The sequence below is a fragment of the Botrytis cinerea genome, chromosome 16 (genome assembly GCF_000143535.2).
Source record: "Botrytis cinerea B05.10 chromosome 16, complete sequence".
NCBI classification, from domain to species: domain Eukaryota; kingdom Fungi; phylum Ascomycota; class Leotiomycetes; order Helotiales; family Sclerotiniaceae; genus Botrytis; species Botrytis cinerea.
The window spans coordinates 1,522,535-1,541,868 of NC_037325.1; the positions used below are offsets into that span (position 1 = coordinate 1,522,535).

Sequence of the window (19,334 nt, forward strand, 5' to 3'; positions counted from 1 at the left end):
AGTTGTATCATACTCCCGATATGAAGAGCGCAGATTGAGACTCTCACTCGAGAGGGGAAATCTGCGAAGAGACTATTACTTTGATTATGAGCTAAATATTTAAATAGACCTTGAGATACCCTTTAGCAGGAACCAGTTGCTAGCAGCATGGGAATCACTGCTGTAGTGCAAGTCATCAAGCCTCTACTGCATCTCATATACCCATAGTATCAAGGGTCAGATTAAAGAAAGATTACCGGAGTTATGAGAAGGTCATTTCAAATAGCAAAAACTGTAGAAAAAATCTAGAAATTAAACTAAAAAATGGAAATCTGTTAATGAAAATGAGCGAAGAAATTACAGGTAGACTGTTCAGTGGATGGGAAAAGTAATTTCATCGATAAGAATTAGTTCAATAGTTTATGAGCCAGATTTATGTGCAAGTTCTGACTCGGAGGAAACCTGAAGTGTTGGTCATGCCGTGCCTTGAGGATTTTGTGCCCGGTATCTCCACCCCAAAGCTGTGGTGCCGTTTCTGACAGATAATGAGACCAGAGAGATATTCCAGGTATTATTGATCGAGTGGCTCTTGAGGGTTGGAAGATTCTCGCGCGTTAATTCTGAAATCTAACGACGCCTCTCAAAATTGAACCAAGTAGGATTGCCGATTTATGTTCAGATCCGCGAGAATTTCCTTGACTGTTACATCTATTGTGCATTCAAAACGTTCCGCAAGAGAACTAAATATCTCAAGTTGGTTGTTTGTAAGAGGCGGCTCTCTTATTATACGTCCCACGTCAAGTAAGAGATCTGGCAATGGCTTAGTATAGTCGGGTATGAGCACTACCTCACCATTTTACCAGTCGACTGAAATTTCAAGCAAAGCATAAATCATATCATGGGCATTTGAAGATACAAGTCCACTCCTTAAAACAGTCGTTATTCACTGACGCAGTCTATTGACTGCGGGGAACATGTCTCTCCCTATTGTGTGCGCAGTCATGGCACTGTTATACATGACGCTACAGTACAGGCGACTCATTTCAGCATGAATGCCCATATTTTAAAGAAGCCCGATGGATATTTGAAAGTCTCTAACAGTGATACATTTGTCGCCACAATACACTTAGTAGCTCTTTGCCAGATGTAGCTTCTGTAAAATCCAGATACGCGACCAGTATGAACGCTGAAATAGGGCGACTAGAGCCTTCCGATCCTCATGATTAAGACTATCGAATACCTTAACAAGCTCAATATGATTGGGGAACTCTTGGTAGGTCATTTTATCAGCCGTTTCAAGAACGGTTTGAGCAGCCATCTCTTTAAGGACCCTACATGTAGTGTCGCTGTTCTCTGCCGCATTGCCTAACAATACAATGGCAACTAAAACACCGCTATAGATCTGTCCCATAATCTCAATTTGAGCATTTCTCTCTTTAATATCAGATTGGTTGATACTCAAAGCACCGATCCATATGTGCCGCTCAGCCTCAGAGAGCCTGATCTGCACCAAGACATCATGCAAGTTCTTTCGAACGATGACATCTTTATCGTTCACACCAATCGTCGGACTATCATCACTTTCATTTTTCCGCTCATAGGATCATGCCTCGTAGTCCATTGCACCTAGCTTGGTATACATCAAGTGGCATCTGATGAGATCATCCCTAGAGCCAGGATGTATCATGACTAAACGAATCGCAGTTTTAGAGACGAGAGGTCTGTATCTCAACTTCGTTTCAGGATGTGATGCATCCATGGTTGATTGGAAAGCGGATGCAAGAGAATGTTGTGTCATACATCGGATTATAGTCTGAAGTCATTTCTGTACAACCTTCGCGGCTACAATCAGCCGCAAAGGATAGTAAGCGCGATAACTTCCTATTTGTTAGTGAATGCCGTAAGACTGTTAAAGCCATGATAGCAGGAATCGTGGACCCCATATATGTATCTATTAGTCCAGGGATGTCTCTTCTGATTTCTTCTTTTGAAGTAAGTCTGTATCTCAACAATTACCATACCCAGAATCTAACAAATTATGAGCGATCTGAAGTAGCTGGACCAGATGATCCTGATTTCCAAGGTGAAAGGGGGTTATGCAGGAGGGAAGGGCCAGCAAGAGGACAATGATAAGTGGGGCAAAAGGAAGGAAAGATAAGAAGGACCTTGGCAACAGACAGGGCTAACATGAGATTAAATTTCTTCAACAGAAGTATTTATGAAGTGGATGAAAATATGCTGCGCACTTAGAAGTGAGAGAGGTTTTCATTGGAGGCCATCTTCAGTAAGGTTGCCTTTGGCGTATTTGAAGTTATGCATGCTTATTTCTTCAAGTAGGATCGCCTTCATGCCAAGCAAGCCCCGGGTCAAATAAAAGGACTATTCGCTGTGGACCTCAGAAAGGTGGGCTTAATAGCAATACGTGGTCTCCGTCATCCAAATTTGGACAGGAAAATTCGAATTTGTCCATGCTCACACTATAAGAGCCCAATAGAACCTTGTATTCATGAAAGAATACAGTTAGTGGACATCGATTGAATATATGCTTAAATTTAGGATATTAGGGTAGAACTACCCGACCCATTGTACATATATTGGAAGGTGCTATGAAGTTTCGATTCGTTTTGAGTTCATCACCACCACTTCTTGGCAAAGATGTATCATGGACTCCTATTCCAGAAAAAACATTCGCAACTTAATGAGCATGTGTGAAAAGTCATCGTATGAAGGCTCTAATCACGTGTTGACCTGTGATCCCTCGATCGTAAGCTTTAGACTCGGGTCCTCCCGCAGCCAAGAGCGTAAACCTTTCAAACCAAAATCTCAAAATGACATCATAAATTTTGCCATCATAGTACGTACTACGATCAAGGTTCTCTCAGTCGACTGAAAATCTTTACATATTTCTTTCTATCCACAAATGCGACAAACGAACACCTCTCCTCCTTCGAAGGCATGAGAAGTGAACTCTCCAAACTCGGACTTCAGAGCTTTGACCTTTGAAGAACGTCTGATTACCCTCCTACGACCAGAACAAGACACTCCTCGCAGATGTTGGATTTGACTTCGCGGTCAAATCTGAGGGTTTGCATCTGCAACCAGCACCATGGAAACCATCCTCTCACGCAAGATTGGGGGTGTACATAAGCCAAAGCGTGCTCGATATGCAGACTTGTATGAAGTCTCGAGCGAAACAAATGAGACTGCAGCTTCCATATCTGAAAGCGTTTTACTCAGATACAAAGACTTGTGAACCAGAAATCGTCTCGAAATGAGGTTTTCTGGCTCAATGACATTCGGGCGTATGTTTGTAATAACATATGACTCTGCTGCTCAAAATTACCGGATTAAATCCAAGCAATAGAGTGCATCGAAGAAATCTCAGATCACCTTACGTATAGCTACCATCGAGTTGGCTTTCTAGCCTTGGGCTTTCCAAACTAGGGATCACCTTTGAGACTCATCGACGAGCCCGCAATTTTATTCCACAGTCCTGAAAAACTGTTTTTGGGACTAGATATTGTCGTGGACAACGAGCGAGGCTCTTTAATATGATAAAGAAATATTTTTGGCTAAAATGACTTTATTAGTTGACCGGAAGATGGTGTTGTCAGGACTCAGAACCAAAAATGCTTCCGACTCAAAAGATTTTAAGGTCAAATTTTGGCTTCGCTCGGGGAAAATGCGGAGATAGAATGATTCCAGCGAGAACAGAAAATCTTTCGATGTTGAACATCGAGCTCTCATAACCCGATAATATTAGTCTTTACTTACAATTGTTGACGGTGGATATGATAATGTAAGTCAAACTGACTCTTTCTTCACATTTCCATATGACTAACCTTCGACCTTGCTGGAATTCCTTGTGTGGTTCATGGCCTACACGCCCGCTTCTTCAAAGCTCTTCCCATAAATATCTGAGCGCGTGTTTATGTGGTACTTATTGCAGGCGAGGAATTGAAAGCATATTGTTCGACGGTCCGCAGTAAGTTCCAATAGTCAAAAACTTTATATGCCTGGAATCTATTTAAACATTCAAGATCTTCACGTAGTGGAAAGTTTATCATTGTAGAGCCCGGACTACCCATTGGAAACACTGAGTATCAACTCCGAATCTCCGATATCATCGTATCTCATGTCACATTTCTATGTTACATTTGTTTAACTTTGGAAATATATATGTCATGTTGGTAGCACCACACGGTTTCTCAACGTCACATCAAATCCGACGACCCATCCATCGCTCTTGCCCCCTGGATATAAACCGGTACTCCCGCCATATTACGCCTCTTATAATAGTCGAGTATCCTCATTCAGCTATTCTGGAAAATCATTTCAGTCCATTGCAGTCGTCTACCACCCACTAGCAATTCTCTTGCTGTTTCCCAACTACCGGCACTGCCAACAAGCTGCATATCATTCATCGTGATCTTTGCATTGCTCAAACATCTCATCACCATAATTAGATCAGATATATCTGCCCAATTATCAATATGATGGTTTCTTTTACCAAGCTTGATTTTCTACCTCTTTTCTCCCTTCGATCCGCCGCCCGTTTGACCTGAAGGCAGTTGAATAAATTGGAACTCTTTGCCATCTTGTTCGGCTTTCTTCTTCAAAGCTTCGATATCCAAACCGTCTGGAATGTTATCGCCATGTATTGTTATACTGAATTTATAGCGTTCTTTACAGTTTGGTTCGTGATTCGGCCAGTCGGCCTTTTGACAATCGCGAGAACAGTAAGGAGTTTTGCACCGCTCACAACTGGGGAAGCTTCCCATAGAAGTTTCTGTCTTGTGACAGTTGGCACAACAGCGGACTGGCTTTGAGAAAGAGGGTGTAGGTGGTTCTGAGGTGGAAGATCTTGAAGACATAGTGATGTTTCGGCAAGCACAAACTTCGAGGACTTGGCGACGTGAGCAAAAGTGCTATGCAGGGCTAATGCTAGAAGTCTGGCAATATGAGAAGATGTATACACGAGTGTTGAAGGATTTGAATACCCACTTTTGGAACAAAGTCACGAGTGGAATTTTGTGGAGTGGGCAGAAACTCAAAATGTAAGATGGCCAAAATTTTGACTTTCGTACCTGCCGTGGAGGAGAGGGTTTTATCTACATTTGTATGACAAAGCTGTCCCTATCGATATACCGTTATACGAAACCGATGTTTAACGGATCATGCCTTGACTCCGGAAGTTGCACGAGACAAAGGGTAAGAAATATCACCACAGACTGCTAGGTCGATTCGAGACCGCGTTTAAATTTGCATTCTTGGATATTACTTCATCCCTTCATTTATATAACCAACATTTGGTCAAGGCTTTAGGTGAGCGTTCCAAGCTATTTAGGTGTAGCGATACCAATCAGTTCTTTAGGTTAATTTAATAACAGATGCAGACATGTGTTGAATGAAGAATTCGGCAGTAAAGATGATAATTGGTAATCCAAAAATTTACCCCACCTTTGTGCAAATGATAAAAAGAACCGCGGCCGGCTAGAAGATTACTCGTTGGAGCACATTACCGAATCTTGCACTTTTTGGCGAATCTCAATCTTTAGCATACTACTACTCTAAGTCCGGAGTTGATCTACAGCTCCACTCGAAGTGATTGGCGCCCAACAATTCAAGCCGAATTTATCTTGGTACTCCGAAACCTGATTCAGTCAAAAAGGAGCTTCGGAGTAGGGGTGCGGACCGTAGTGGGGTGCATTAGTTTTGTAGATGTGACCCATCAATCTGGCTCGATTAACGGATTTGGTTATACAGTGGAACTGGGTTATAACGGACTGAACAATTTAACCAACCAAATCTGGTACAAAGAAGATTCCGGTATAAATAATGGTGATTCAAGTGCTTCAATAAAATTTATACTGGATTTCAGCTTCAAGAATGAATAATTTTTTTTTTTTTAAAAAAAAAACTCTGATTCAGTCAAATATATTATCAAAATTCATACAGGATTTATGAAAAAAGTGCTTGATATTTTGATTTTATCTAAAATTCTAGAATTACTAAATAAAAAGTAGTCAAATAAGGAAATTATTCCGGTATATCCCAATCCGGTATAGCCGAGTTCTACCGTATCCGCACTTACATGATTGGTAAGTGCTCTGATTGCTCTGATTCGCGTGAGTCGATTATCGTCATATTCTTATGTGTCACCATGAATTTTTAGTGATATTGTGTGCTTATATCTGCAGGTTTGTCACAATTAATATATCATTCCATAAATGTGCGTGGTATCACAAGCAAAACGTACCACCATTACTTCGTGCCTGTGCAAAACTTTAAAATCCTACATGTACTGGAGTAGCATTCGACCTCCAAAACTGGAAACTTGAGATGGGAATGATACTCTATGTATGCATGGTATCTCTTTGTTGAGACGAAATGGCGACCACTGCATAAAAACAAGGCACCTGGCTTCAATGCCAATCGTTACACAATGCACACCGGGTTAACGTTTGGAAATACTCTCACACGCACTGCCAATCTACTTTCCAGATTTGTGTTAATCTCAGATTAGCCAGATACGTCGGTACACAGCAATACAAGGCTCTGATGTTGTTCTAAGTAAGTTTGATTTGGCCGCGGTACAAGACTACAAGAGTTCCAGGTGCCTTTTCAACAAGATTCACGAAATATTCATTTGGATCTGGATCGAACAACTTTGTTACTTACCCATCAAATACCCTTATCAAAGATGGGGTTGGAGATATGGAGTCGAAATTACATGAAATACACAATGGGATTTAAAATATTTGGGTATCACATTGGCAGTGTAGACCCAGATATGCAAAAGGTATGACAAGGCCATGATCTCCAACGCATGGTGCCACGTCTCATAATGACATGTATACTACACTGAATCGTGCGACAGTTACAGATTGAGCGCTCGGTATCATGCAAGAGTTACCATTCTCGTTTCTTTGCCACCGATAACATCTTTTGCCGAGCCGGTCTTTGAATACAGCCGTAGCCCGGAGGTTATGGGGAATTAAATGGCTGGAAAATGGATTTCTGTACCCAATTTCCACAACATCACCGATGCATTTGCCACCACATCTTCCGTTTTTACCGCCTTGTGCGGAAAGGCCGTACGGCGATGCATCTTTGACTGTTTCGGGACTAGGATTCATTCCAACGAAGAAAACAACTTACTTGTTGTTAGAGATATGGCAGGGCCAGGGTGAACTTTGCCTTCGTTTGAAGTGTCGTCATACGACCGTGGATTGAGTGTTGACAGGATGATTCCACAGGATCCATCCTCGTGACGGAAGACACAAGCTAGGGAGCTGTTGATTGCCGTCTCTTGATACGATCCCACCTACGACTAGGCTTCTACAATGAAGCCACCAAGGCTTCACCATTTGAGAGGCACATTAATCAAACATCGACAATCGCGAACCTGGAAATTCATTGCTCCGGGCATTCAAAAGGCCAACGAAACTAATGCCCGTTCCTGCTTCCTTACAAACGTGTAGACCTTCACCCATGCCATCGGATTTGAGGGTCCAGAATCATCTCAAGTATCTCCATATGATGCCATCTCACCTAGTACCTGCCTGGAAAACGACACAGGCGGGTGCCTGCGCGACTCAGTCCTGTAAGCCGCAGGTTTGGCTTTGCATGCTATCCAAGGATTTTTGCCTTTTCCTTGCCACATATTTAACGATGCATGGCACATGCTCTGCTGATAGACACACGAGCAAACCTATTATATTAATAATTGACGGGTATGATCACTGTTTCCTTCAACCCCGCGGAAGACACTGGACTGGGATCACATCCTGCATTCATCAGCGAATGATGTACGCCAAAATATCATGGTTTCGCTCTATAGAATACCTGAATCGAAATAGTCTGCTTTGCCTAGACTAGGGCATGATCTTGGATTCCCTCGCTGCAACTCCTGACCTTGATTTGCACTGGCCATCAAAACTCGCGCCACCATGCTATTATGAGTATTATAACGAAATATGGAGCTTGATAAAGACTATACGCCGCTGCAAGGCGTTTCCAGCATGTTACGATGCGGAGGATCGACCTTTCAGGATAATATGCACCTTTTGCTCCAGCATACTGATTGCTATTGAAGATTATTCTTCAACGTTGAAAGTGGACACGGGTCCTACTTTTTTTCACTTGAATTTCATACAGATTTCTTCGTGGTGAGTGTACCAGAGTTCGATTCACTGCGCCTCGGAGTTTGAAACGCATGATCTGGAGTCGGGTTGAAATTGACATTTTAACTTTAGATGATACTGCCAAGCACGTGAGGACCTGAGCGCCCGAAAGGTCTCCTGCATGGTGAAAGGATTCAAAATGAATGCATCTCGTGAATTAAATTCACTCCTTTTTCCCAGGATTCGAGACAACCCTTGGCGCTCAAAAACACAAGATTGCGATGATTATTCAAATCCATTTTGATGTCCAATTTAGCTTGGTGTGAAAACCCCCCCTATGTTTAGTATTTGAACCTCACTTTAGGTTCTATACCAAAGCGGAAAATCTTTCATGTCTTCAGATCAATAGATGAATCCCAATAAGAGGACTACGTGGCGCGGAGGTCACATGACATCTTGCAGTCCCAAAGGAGAACGAATGTGGCATAATTTCTTCCGGCAACTCATTTCATGAGAGAAACTTCTCCAACAGTTATCAAATTGGGAGAACAAACAGACCTACGGAGGGCTGTTTCTGGCCTCCGAAATTGTTTTCCGCCTTTGATCTAAGATATGGAGAACTACCCCGAAAGATCCTTTAATCAATTCCATCGGCAGGAATCCGTTCAGGCCTTGCGTACTTTGACAGCTTCTCGTTTTGATATCAACAAAGACCTCTGATTGTCTCATACTTGGATTTTACGAGCTCCGCTTTGCTCCACGACACGTGTTTTACTTGATACTGCATTTTTCTCTAGATTTTAGTACCTTAGGTACTACTTACTCACCACAGAGATTATTAATAAGAGAAAAGGTATTCCGATTCTCGTGACTCTTGCAGCAGCTTGTGAAAACTCCTCAAGGGACCTATGAAAGTAATACCAAAGGAACAATGACTTCGTTTGAGTCGAAGGATATCACAAACTGGCTAGTAGCACCTGTAGATTAGGGTTGTTCCACATGCATGAGCTACCACGCCGCTTAACCCTCCCATCGGAACGGAATTAGCCCGGCTGGACATAATAGAAAGCCAATCGCATCCGATGCATTGGTTATGGAAATGTACCATCTCATATCTATTCCCCGCTTCGAAGTCATGGCATTCACGAAATAGCGCTTTCCTCGATTGTCTGCGAATCTGTTATTTCAGCCGAAGAGACAACCGCATTGATTTGAAGAATATTCATGTTTTGATCAGATCAAGCTCTGAGGGCCTTGGGTGGATGGAATGGGAAAAAGTGCATAGCACTACCATCATTTTGAATAAGTTACATATCTCAAGAACCTCCAATTTCTTACACTTCACGGCTACGTTATATTCCGAAACATTGATAAACTTGGATTGTGGAATTGATCACCGCCATTTTGATCCCCATGCCACCGAGGAAAATACCAATGAGACACTTGAATCCAAAGTTATGATCGTGGTCTTGGCATGTCGAATCTTGTTCCGGTACTGCCAGTGACTTCACCAGATGAACCCTAAGATTTTTTCCAATGATGAACCGAAGAACTTTACATGTTTGATCTCTTAGAGATATGATTTCCACCAAGATATTTCTGTGTTAAATTGTTTTTGCCAGGAATTACTGTACTCGAAGTTGTGCAATGTACACAAAAATGATGTTAGAAATCGAAAGCATGTCTAATTTTATGTTTAAAATTATACCTAAGTTTAAGTCTGGTTAGTTTAAGTCAAGTTCAATTCCAGTTTAGGTTTAAGTTTAAATCAAAGTTTAAGTTTATAGAAAGAAGAACGTGATAGTCGGTTTTATTTTCCTCTAGTCTTCCTGTTTTCTTATTCTAGATTCGAATTCTACTGAAAGCATATTATACATTTTGTGGGAAAGTGATCTCCCCTTCCAGCTCCTCCCGCTTCGTCCCGCCTCCTTCCTCTCATATGTAGCTTTTCCTAGGTTATACTTAATAAAGTAATATAAAGAATGACGGTAAGGTAGAATCATGATAGCGACGATATATCGATATTGAACATTTCAATATTAAAATCTATATTTCAAAATCTATATTATGTTGTATAGGTATATGTATCCACTTTAGTGTCCATTCAATTCTTGTCTCTTTTCTTTTCCCAAATTCTATTATCACCTTTTTTTTTCAGATCTGTGGCTAACTTCCAATAGGAATCAACAATGACGAAGATGCCCCCAAATTCGAATCGACAGCCAAGAGATACATCTTTTTTCTTTCTACTCTATCGTATTGATGACAACGATGATACCTTCAAATTCTGTTCGAATCGACGGTGGCAACGATATTTATATGCCATCTACATCATCGCCCTCATCTTGAACTATACTTGTTGTCTTAGAATCTACATGTGCAGCCACTTTCAATGACAAGAATTATCAGTGATGATAACTCAAAACGTGAAATTTCAAACAGCTAAACCTCTATATTGAATAAAGTAACAGCCCCTAATTAAATATTAAGCGGGAGGGTCGACTCTCGCCTTGGCGGCAATGCTTCAATGCCAAGGCCCACAACGCGCGTTTCGCCCCACTTTCTATATCATTCGAAGAAGACTTCGCGTCAATTGCTCAGCGCGGCATTGGTTGCCGTGTTACTGTGGCTCATTCAGTCCGTCATCACTTTTACTTTCATCCAATGAACTGTTTCCTGTTGCAAATATAGCTTTATTCAATGCACTGACCTCGATACATCTCAGTGCGATTTTAAGGTACTAAATAAGATGCCAAGAGCGACGGGGCCGGTACCTGCGTGGAGCTTTCCTGGAATAAACGTCTGTTGCGTTTCTCCCTTGATAGTGCCAGTAGGATGCCCGCAGTGACATGCTGTTACGAATGTTCCTGTGCTAGCAGGATGCCGCCAGTGACATGCTATGGAGATTGTTTAAGGTGTTGTTCTTCTTCTTTTGCAATAGAGAAGATGGAGGTTGCAATTGAAGTGACAACGGGTACGTAGAACCTAATCTATTCCACGTTGTATCCCTGGTAATATAGTATTACCAGTTGAAGGTGAATTCGTAAGCCTCGTTCGGCATTGGCAGGAGGTGTGAGGGGGAAGAAACTACATGGGGAGGAAAGAAGATATATAAATTCGACGATGTTTTGTTCGAAGATAGTCTCTTCCCATCCTCAGCATCACTTGCAATTGTACCAGCCTTCTAACATCTACAATCCCTTCAACAATACCAACCACTCATCCGACAATGCATTTCTCAGCAGCTGCTATTTCAGCCATCTTGGCTAGCTCTGTCATTGCTCATCCAGGTCATGATGTTAGAAAAGAGATCGCCGAGAGAGCTTCCTTCATGTCTCAGCTCAAGACTCGTGATCTCAGCCAGTGCTCTGAGAAGTTAAAGGCTAGAGGTCTTCAGCAAGCGGCTGTCGCAAGACGCTCTGCCATTGCTAAAAGCGAGAGAAAGAAGAGAGGTATCAGTTCTGGTAGGTTCTAACCCATTATTTTCCACTACTTTTCAAATTCATACAGAGAAACTAATCTATTTTGTGAACAGAACAACCTTACTTGAAGGCAAGAGATGAGGCGACTGTTCTCAACACCACGCACTTGTCTACTGTAGACTATGACTCTACCACTGATGAGTCCGTCGTATTTTCCGGAAACAACTCTTGCATTCTCAGCCCAGAAGTCACCCAAGGCCCTTACTGTAAGTTTACATTCCATCTCCATTCAACAAAACCATCAATTTCTAACGCCTAAACTCAGACGTCTCGGGTGAATATGTCCGAACAGACATCGTCGAAGAACAAGAGGGAGTCGATCTCATTCTTGACACCCAAGTGATTGACATTTCTACTTGCGATCCCGTCACCAATGCCTTTGTTGAGATCTGGCACTGCAATTCTACCGGTGTATACAGTGGTATAGTCGCCTCCACTAACGGTAACGCCGCTGATGCCGCCAACATCAACTCCACTTTCCTCCGCGGTCTCCAGCCAACCGACTCCGAAGGTGTAGCTCAATTCCAAACTCTCTTCCCCGGTCACTATACCTCTCGCTCAAATCACATCCACGTCCTTGTCCACTTCAACGGAACTACCTATGAGAACGGTACCTATGGTGGTGGTGTCATCTCCCACGTTGGACAAATGTTCTTTGACCAAGACCTGATCACTCAAGTCGAGGCTGTTTCTCCATACAGCACCAACAACCAGCCAACAACTTTGAACTCTGAGGATAGCGTTTTGGTTGATGAGGCTGCTTCCTCTGATCCTATGATTAACTACTCGCTTTTGGGTGAGACTGTTGCTGATGGTATCTTTGGATGGTTGGCATTCGGTGTTGATGTTTCAAAGGCTTATAGTGTCAAGCCTGCTGCTAGCTTGTATTCCAGTGGTGGTGTAGAGAACTAGAAGGCTTAAGAAGGCGATGGTTAGTTGTTGGTGAGATCAATCCGAAGGAAGATGGTGATTTAGCGATGTTATATTCATGTGTTAGCGAAGCAAGTTATTATTCTGTCACATTCAATTACAAACAAATTGGACTTAAATCTTTCCCAGTATTTTGATATGTGATCAAATTAATTGACAATGTGAGCTCAGGTGTAGCTTTTTCTTAGCGTATGCCTTTTTATGCTTAAATTATCCGGACTTTAAATGCACAAGGTTACCCATTTTCGTCAAATTTGTCAACGAAAATTTAACAGTGTAGACTAAGCCTGTTTGGTTTAACCTCGGTCTGTGAATAAACTGTGTCCACAGATGCGATTAATATATCTTGTTTTTATATAAATGTAATAGCAAATTGCGAATGCAACTCTTCGCTCCTCTGGTACACAAGGAGAATTCAAATCCACATGCATGTAAGGGTGGATTACAGCGGAGCCTGTCATTATCAGAAAAGTCTCTAGGTTCATACATGACAAACGACAATAATGGTAACGCGAGTAATAACTTATCAGATGCAGTGTTTCCAATCTGATGATACAACTTCTGGGAATTATGGAATATCCCAAAAGATCTAATTTTCCATTCAACCAGTTACCATAATCACCGAATCAAAGCATTCTCCAAATTTTCTCATCAACTCTCCAACCCCAATAGTCATGTTTTGTTTTCTCCAACGGCATCAAAAATGGCCATGGACTTTTTCTCAGCACATAATTTCCAACAATTTCGCAAATGTTATATCTGTTCCCGGAACAGTGTTCCAATTCCAGTCATATATATTCTTTCTATCGTCATAGGTCATGAGTTCGAATTTTCGGAGCGAGAGATTATCTCTGAATGAGGTAAGCATTTCTTTCCATTGAAATCGTGTGAGGTGATTCCAACCACTACCAGGTCCGCAACCATATCCACCGCTAAGATGCAAGTTCTTGAGAGTAGACCGATGCCGCTCGAGGAATGAAATGAGAAGGGGTCCTGGAATGTCGGTTTGATGAAGACGAAGACTTTCCAAACGAGGAATTGTGATGCTATAGAATGAATTTTTCCATGCAATCTGAAAGTCTGGTGTCATATTTGTAGAGAGGTTCATTACAAACATCAAATCTAATCTCCGAAGACGCTGTGCCGAAATCAAAAGGTCAGTGATTCTTTGAGCAACGAGCGAATCTTGCCAAGATGTAAATCCATAGTCCCAGAATCCAATCGATAGTTGCTCGAGAGGGGTGACTAGACCACTAAGAGATCTATATGGATGGCCAGAACACTCGGATAAAAGACAGAGTCGATGCAGAGAGGGTTGTAGGGGAATGAAAGGAGGAGACCCCAGTTCCTGGGATGACAAACAATCCATGGGCAAGCAGTCGAACTCGACGGATGAGAGTGCTACACCCGCCGCATTGACTGCTGCTACTATTGAAGTGTAATACCATTGAGACAAGTCGTCTGCCATAAATTGTGTTCGCTCTTCTTCGATTGTCGAGTTCCAACTAGGAATCCATGTAGACGTCGATTGAAACATATCTTCCGAAAGTGGATAACTTAGTGAAGTGATCGTGAGGCTTCTAAAATTAGGAAGGTTGCTGAAAGTTTTTGCCAAGTGGACGGGGTCACAAAAGCCCGGTTCATTAGCGATTCGTCTTCGAAGAATTTCTCGCGCATCTGAAAAGTAAAATGTCCATTTTCTCGCATCACTCGAATCTAGAAATATGATTATCGACTTGATTGTTTGAGCTAGGTGCGAACACTCGGATACTTTGCGCAGCCTATCCATGTCTGTTGGTTGACAATGAGGGTGGAGCTTGAAGCCATCTCGGAATAGTCTCTCGGTCCCGGTGATAGCCCAAGCTCGAGATATTAATCTTAAGGATCCTGCATCTTCGACACCAAGGCGATTGAAAATTTGCGCTTTGATTTCAGATGGGAGACCTAGGTCGAGAATGGGGTCGAGAATGGGGTCGAGACTGAGATTTGAGGTTGCGGGTACTTCTTCGCTTTTTAGCAATCTTCGTGATATTGATCTTTGGGATTGTTGTGCGTTCATCAGGGCAGGCATTAGTTAGAATTGGGGCACAAACAACAAAAATAGACGATGATACAACGAGGGTTGATAGGAGTAGAGTGAACATAAGCATACCAAAATTGGGAGCACAAAGGATTCTGCAGAGTGTAGGAATGTTGTTGAAAACGAACAAAATTTGATTTCTTAGGCACAGGCCGAAAAATGTAAGGAAAGAACGGCCAAGACAGCAGGTTAAATCTCAATACCACTGGTATATAGTGAGTATCCCGACGATATTTCCTCGATTACTCGGGGATCCAACGAGCCACGAGTCGATGAGGGTATCATCAAGGCAAAAGAATACACTGATTTCCTGGATATAGATTACACGAAACTCATGAAAGAAAAGCTTTTGACAACGTATCCTTGATGCGAGGCACCAACTTTAAGACCAGACGCCTATCCCGATACAATCCAGCCTGTACCCATGGCATTTCTGCTGTTTCCCATTATATCCAAATTTAATTGCTGCTATGTCGATATTCTCCGCAAGTTTTCCAAAATCCCAATCGATATCAATAGCCCAAACTCCATTATCTCACGATGGTATTCTTTTGTTGCCGCAAGCTGCCCGATATCCAAAATACTCCATGGCCCTGCAGCAGCTCCTATCACCCAAAATTCTAAGCCATAAATTCACATCACGCTGCAACTGCAACAACAGCAAGCTGCGGCACATCCTGCACAACATCCCAAAGCGACATCTTCTTTGTTATGTTTCTTCTCGACCTTTTGTTGCTGAACATACACCAATTCCCTCGGAGCTCCCTTGCCATCAGTCATGAGGTGTGTAGGTTGAGGTTGAGCTGGCGCCTTGTATACGTATTCTTGAGTGTAGACCGGAGGCATATTTGCGACATCTGCTGGTTCACGGTCCCAAAGACTCCTTTGAGGCTTTTGGGGTTGTTGTGCCATTTTTGACTGTGAATAATAATCGTAAATCTGTTGGCTTTCCGCTGGTGATTGGGTTGCTGGACGCGGTCTGGGGTTTGACATTTAGATGTTGAAAGCTCTGACAGCCAGCTCAATCTCTATCCCCGCCGCAAGTCTTGGTGATTCACTCCAATCTTCCCTTGCTGTGATGTCGTACGTTTGTGAGTCAATCAAGCAGCCGCTTCACATTCACTCCCAGCATGAAAACAAAATGATGAGCAACAGCACGGAGATTAATACTTATCCATTTCATTTCACGTTCTCACTCCCATCTAACAATAGGCTGAGGAGGAACCTGACTTGTGTCCCTGCCGGACAACTCAGCCTCTTGCCATATCCAATCACGAAGGATGATGATCAAAGATGAGGTTGCACATTGGAGGCGGTGCCAAGCAATTTTGGGAAAAGGATCAGTTGATACGGTGCAAGGATCTTACATAAGCAAATGAGGTTGATTACTCGATCAGGCCACAATACCTTCCTTTCGTCAATAACAAGTATAAAATAGACACGACGAAGAATCCTTCATAGAACAAATCGTCCTCTTTGGTTCTTCTGGCATATTTGAATAAAGGGGGGAGCATTCATTTAAACCTTATTAAACTATCGACGCCAATCACGACTCCACTTCGAACCATTAGTTGTCGATCAATGCGGCCCGGCTTCTGCTCCTCGACCTCCATCTGCTCTAGCTACTTTATTGGTCTTAGGTTTCCTGTCATACAAAAATAGACATGCCGCCTCGGGGTCCTCGATTACAGTTCAAGCCACTTTTCTATCTTATCGCCTTCCCTCTGCTTATATTGAGCGTTCGAAAGCCTCACGTGCCTCCCCACAGGAAGATATAAATGCTGTCTCTTCGTTGCTCGTGGAGCCCAAAATAGATCGTGTATAAGGCTGAGGTGGCGGTATCTGGATAAGGATGAGGCTCATAGTCCAGGACGTGTTTTGAGATGAACCGTTGCTGGACCCAAAACACACGGTGTGTCAGCCTCAGCCTTTTGACCCCACAATTTAAGAGTTGAGTTGTTTCCTAGATCAGGTCAAATAGTTGGTCTGAATCTAAACCCGAATGGTTGGTACAAATCATGGCTGGACAATATAAATTTTACGTTTGGGCGTCTTCCTTCTCCTAGGCTACGATATAATCAGGCATGACTGAAGGATAGGAACATTCTCCGCAAAAGCTGAGCATGCACGCAAAGCTGTCCGGCTTCCAACCCAAAATCGATTATACCAAGTTCAAAGTACCATGGTGATGGTTATGCTACGAGGCAAATCCCATATGCCTTGGAGCGTGCTGTTCGGCTCCCAAAATGACCTTCCAACAAATGTTATCTCTGGTTCCACTTCCGCGACACCATGTTCAAGTCCAGCATCGAAAGAAGATACGACGCTGATCGTACTTCAATCACCGCAGAGCAGGTTGTCAACAAACACGGTGTGTTATCAGAAAACACGAAATAGAGTACGAGGTTATACAACGTATGCCTACTGTTTTTACTTCGCAATGAATCCATGGGCTTTTCAAGAAAAGAAAGAGTTTCCTTTCCGTAACCTTCATCTAGTTATGAAAATTTCTTTCATATTCTCCTTGCTATTTCTCATAATTCATGTTGGCATGATGGTTGAACAGCAGGTTGTTTCAAAGGGGGGCAATTCGTCATAACTCCGAAGAGCTGTCAGTCTATTTTCTCATGGAGAAAATCTGTCGCCGGATTAATCGCTTTCACATAAGGGTTGTAATACTCTGGACTCCTTACCACAAATAATGAAAAGCTTTGAACGTTTATTCAATTGTAATAATTAAATGGTTTAAAACATTGATATCATTGTGAATGTCAGTGAACTTCGAATCTTGAATGCTTTATTTGATCCAGTAACCCAGACCAATAGATGTCCCAGGTTTATGTAAGGCGTCCCTCCCACACTCATGTTATTCTCCTGTCATGGAGTTTGCGCCGCAGCTGTCTGTTTAGAACTTGGATATCAGGCTTAATCTTTCTTCTTCCATTTATCTATCAGTCGTCAGTGTACACGTAAACTCGTGATGTCTCTTTTTAACGTACCTCTTTTCTTTCAGTAGATTACTTCTGCTATCAGACTAGGTATTCCTCTTCAGCATCATCGATCTGGGGAGAACAAGAGCAAAGAGACTCGACTCTTTTCATCACATGTAAGTTACAGGGAGAGGCTTAGGCAGCTTAGCACCAATTTGCTTGACTGTGAGATTTAGATATGCACTTACAAACTCTTCTTTAAAGCAAGACTCTTAGTAACAGAGCACTTTCGAATCTTTCTTTACTTTCTGAAACTCGACTTCACGGAGGGAAAATAATGACCAATCGTATGTGGCAAACAGTCTCAGCAAAAGGAATTCATGGGTCGACTCCCGTTATCAAAGAAAAATTGCTTCTTTATACAAGCAAGCAATCAATAAACAGTCCATTATATATACTCGCTTCTCCGCTTAGTCCTCCGCGATATCTGCAACTATATTTAAGATTCCTCCTTCCACATACTTTCGAGCATCATCTGTCTAGTGGGTTTCTCGCGGAAGCAACCATGAGGAGTCGATTGCTTTCTTGCTCTTGCTAGGAATCAGACCAAATGTTCGAGTCGTTACCGTTCATGCTTATTCTCTGATTGTCGATAATCTGTTTTTGCTATCGTCAATGAGATTTATCAGATGATACAACCTCTCTCTCATAATATGATGATGTCGTAACGTGAAAGTTGACTTGGGTCCCGAGATAGATATACTTACGCAGAAAGGCTGAATCCCTGTTCCTCTTCTAAAAATTCGTTGTTCGTTGTAAATGATGAATGAATTGACTTGAGTCTCCATGCACATCCCTTATGTACCCCATACAGCCTCGAACGATGGATCTCCATCTGATATTCACTATAGAGATTCTCCCTCCTTCTATTTTCCCCGCTTTCACTTCTCTAACATATAAAGCTTACATTCATCATCTAAAGGAACTTCTCTATACTATCTTGATCTCTAGATGCCACAAAATTTCGAGAGGGATTGTGAAACAATCCTTTCTTCCTGGTAAGCCTTCATATCGCGCTATGTAAAGTACCAGTTCTCGTTCTCTACAGTAGTGTAATTTTCGTTGGTGTTTATTATCTTCGTCGCCAAATAAACATTTTCATTCAATCCAGAGAATTCATATTTGCTACGCTATGTCGAAACTGCCATACTGAGGATCGAAATAGATTCAAGCTCTTTCCTCACCAAAGATTGACAAATTCCAGGTCTGAATTGGCTTGAAAGTATTTCCGCGCAAGACACTTAGTAAAATAGTAGTTTCTATACTGCTCCCGGCCGATGTCCGCGCTTGTAGGGTTTTTTATGTCCGATGATAATAACTTCCCCCCTCGTTTGATGCAACGTTGGATACTATCTATAACATGGCCTGTAGAGTCTCTAGTTCTCATTCCTATTTCCTATTTTAGCCGTCAAGATTGGTTCATGCTGCTTCTACCGAAATTTCGTGCAGTGATGTATGAGTATATATATCCTGTTGCTGGGAGCTTGCTATAGTGGACAACCGTGAAAAATGAGATAGACACTACAAGGAGACAACTACTAACATCTACCATTCGATGCGACCAGAAGCCTGTGTTAGTAGAGAAATCTATTTTTCAACATGTTCGGAAGAGAGTTTTCAATCATTGTCGAAGTCATGGGGTTTTAATCGTTGTTGAAACCTATTTGCCATTGAAAGTCTCTGTTGGCATATCTGTCTCGCCCTCTGTCAATTCTCGTAAATTAAAAGCTGTATCAAGGAAGGGGAG

General features: G+C 42.2%; 5 protein-coding genes across 6 annotated transcripts; 1 reads left to right on the forward strand and 4 right to left on the reverse strand.

Moving 5' to 3' along the window:
* Positions 1 to 943: 943 nt before the first annotated feature.
* BCIN_16g04190 (hypothetical protein) lies at positions 944 to 1,879 on the reverse strand. Its single transcript, XM_024698147.1, has 2 exons — positions 1,620 to 1,879; positions 944 to 1,550 (listed from the first exon to the last, which is right to left on the reverse strand). The coding sequence occupies exons 1-2, from the start codon at positions 1,736 to 1,738 to the stop codon at positions 1,106 to 1,108; spliced, it is 564 nt and encodes a 187-aa protein (XP_024553964.1). The 5' UTR covers positions 1,739 to 1,879; the 3' UTR covers positions 944 to 1,105.
* Positions 1,880 to 4,115: 2,236 nt separating this feature from the next.
* Positions 4,116 to 5,128, reverse strand: BCIN_16g04200 (hypothetical protein). 2 transcript variants are annotated; one of them, XM_024698148.1, is made up of 2 exons: positions 4,984 to 5,128; positions 4,116 to 4,931 (listed from the first exon to the last, which is right to left on the reverse strand). In XM_024698148.1, exon 2 carries the CDS (start codon positions 4,851 to 4,853, stop codon positions 4,503 to 4,505), a length of 351 nt encoding a protein of 116 aa, XP_024553965.1. In that variant the 5' UTR covers positions 4,854 to 4,931; positions 4,984 to 5,128; the 3' UTR covers positions 4,116 to 4,502. The 2 variants fall into 2 exon arrangements, with proteins under 2 accessions (XP_024553965.1, XP_001547784.1); XM_001547734.2 differs by having other exon boundaries at positions 4,116 to 5,128.
* Positions 5,129 to 10,925: 5,797 nt separating this feature from the next.
* Positions 10,926 to 12,645, forward strand: Bcidl1. Its single transcript, XM_024698149.1, has 3 exons — positions 10,926 to 11,569; positions 11,641 to 11,793; positions 11,853 to 12,645. The coding sequence occupies exons 1-3, from the start codon at positions 11,335 to 11,337 to the stop codon at positions 12,497 to 12,499; spliced, it is 1,035 nt and encodes a 344-aa protein (XP_024553966.1). The 5' UTR covers positions 10,926 to 11,334; the 3' UTR covers positions 12,500 to 12,645.
* Positions 12,646 to 12,955: 310 nt separating this feature from the next.
* Positions 12,956 to 14,883, reverse strand: BCIN_16g04220 (hypothetical protein). Its single transcript, XM_001547731.2, has one exon. It carries the CDS (start codon positions 14,586 to 14,588, stop codon positions 13,239 to 13,241), a length of 1,350 nt encoding a protein of 449 aa, XP_001547781.2. The 5' UTR covers positions 14,589 to 14,883; the 3' UTR covers positions 12,956 to 13,238.
* Positions 14,884 to 14,900: 17 nt separating this feature from the next.
* BCIN_16g04230 (hypothetical protein) lies at positions 14,901 to 15,886 on the reverse strand. The gene has a single exon (XM_024698150.1). It carries the CDS (start codon positions 15,588 to 15,590, stop codon positions 15,231 to 15,233), a length of 360 nt encoding a protein of 119 aa, XP_024553967.1. The 5' UTR covers positions 15,591 to 15,886; the 3' UTR covers positions 14,901 to 15,230.
* Positions 15,887 to 19,334: the final 3,448 nt, after the last annotated feature.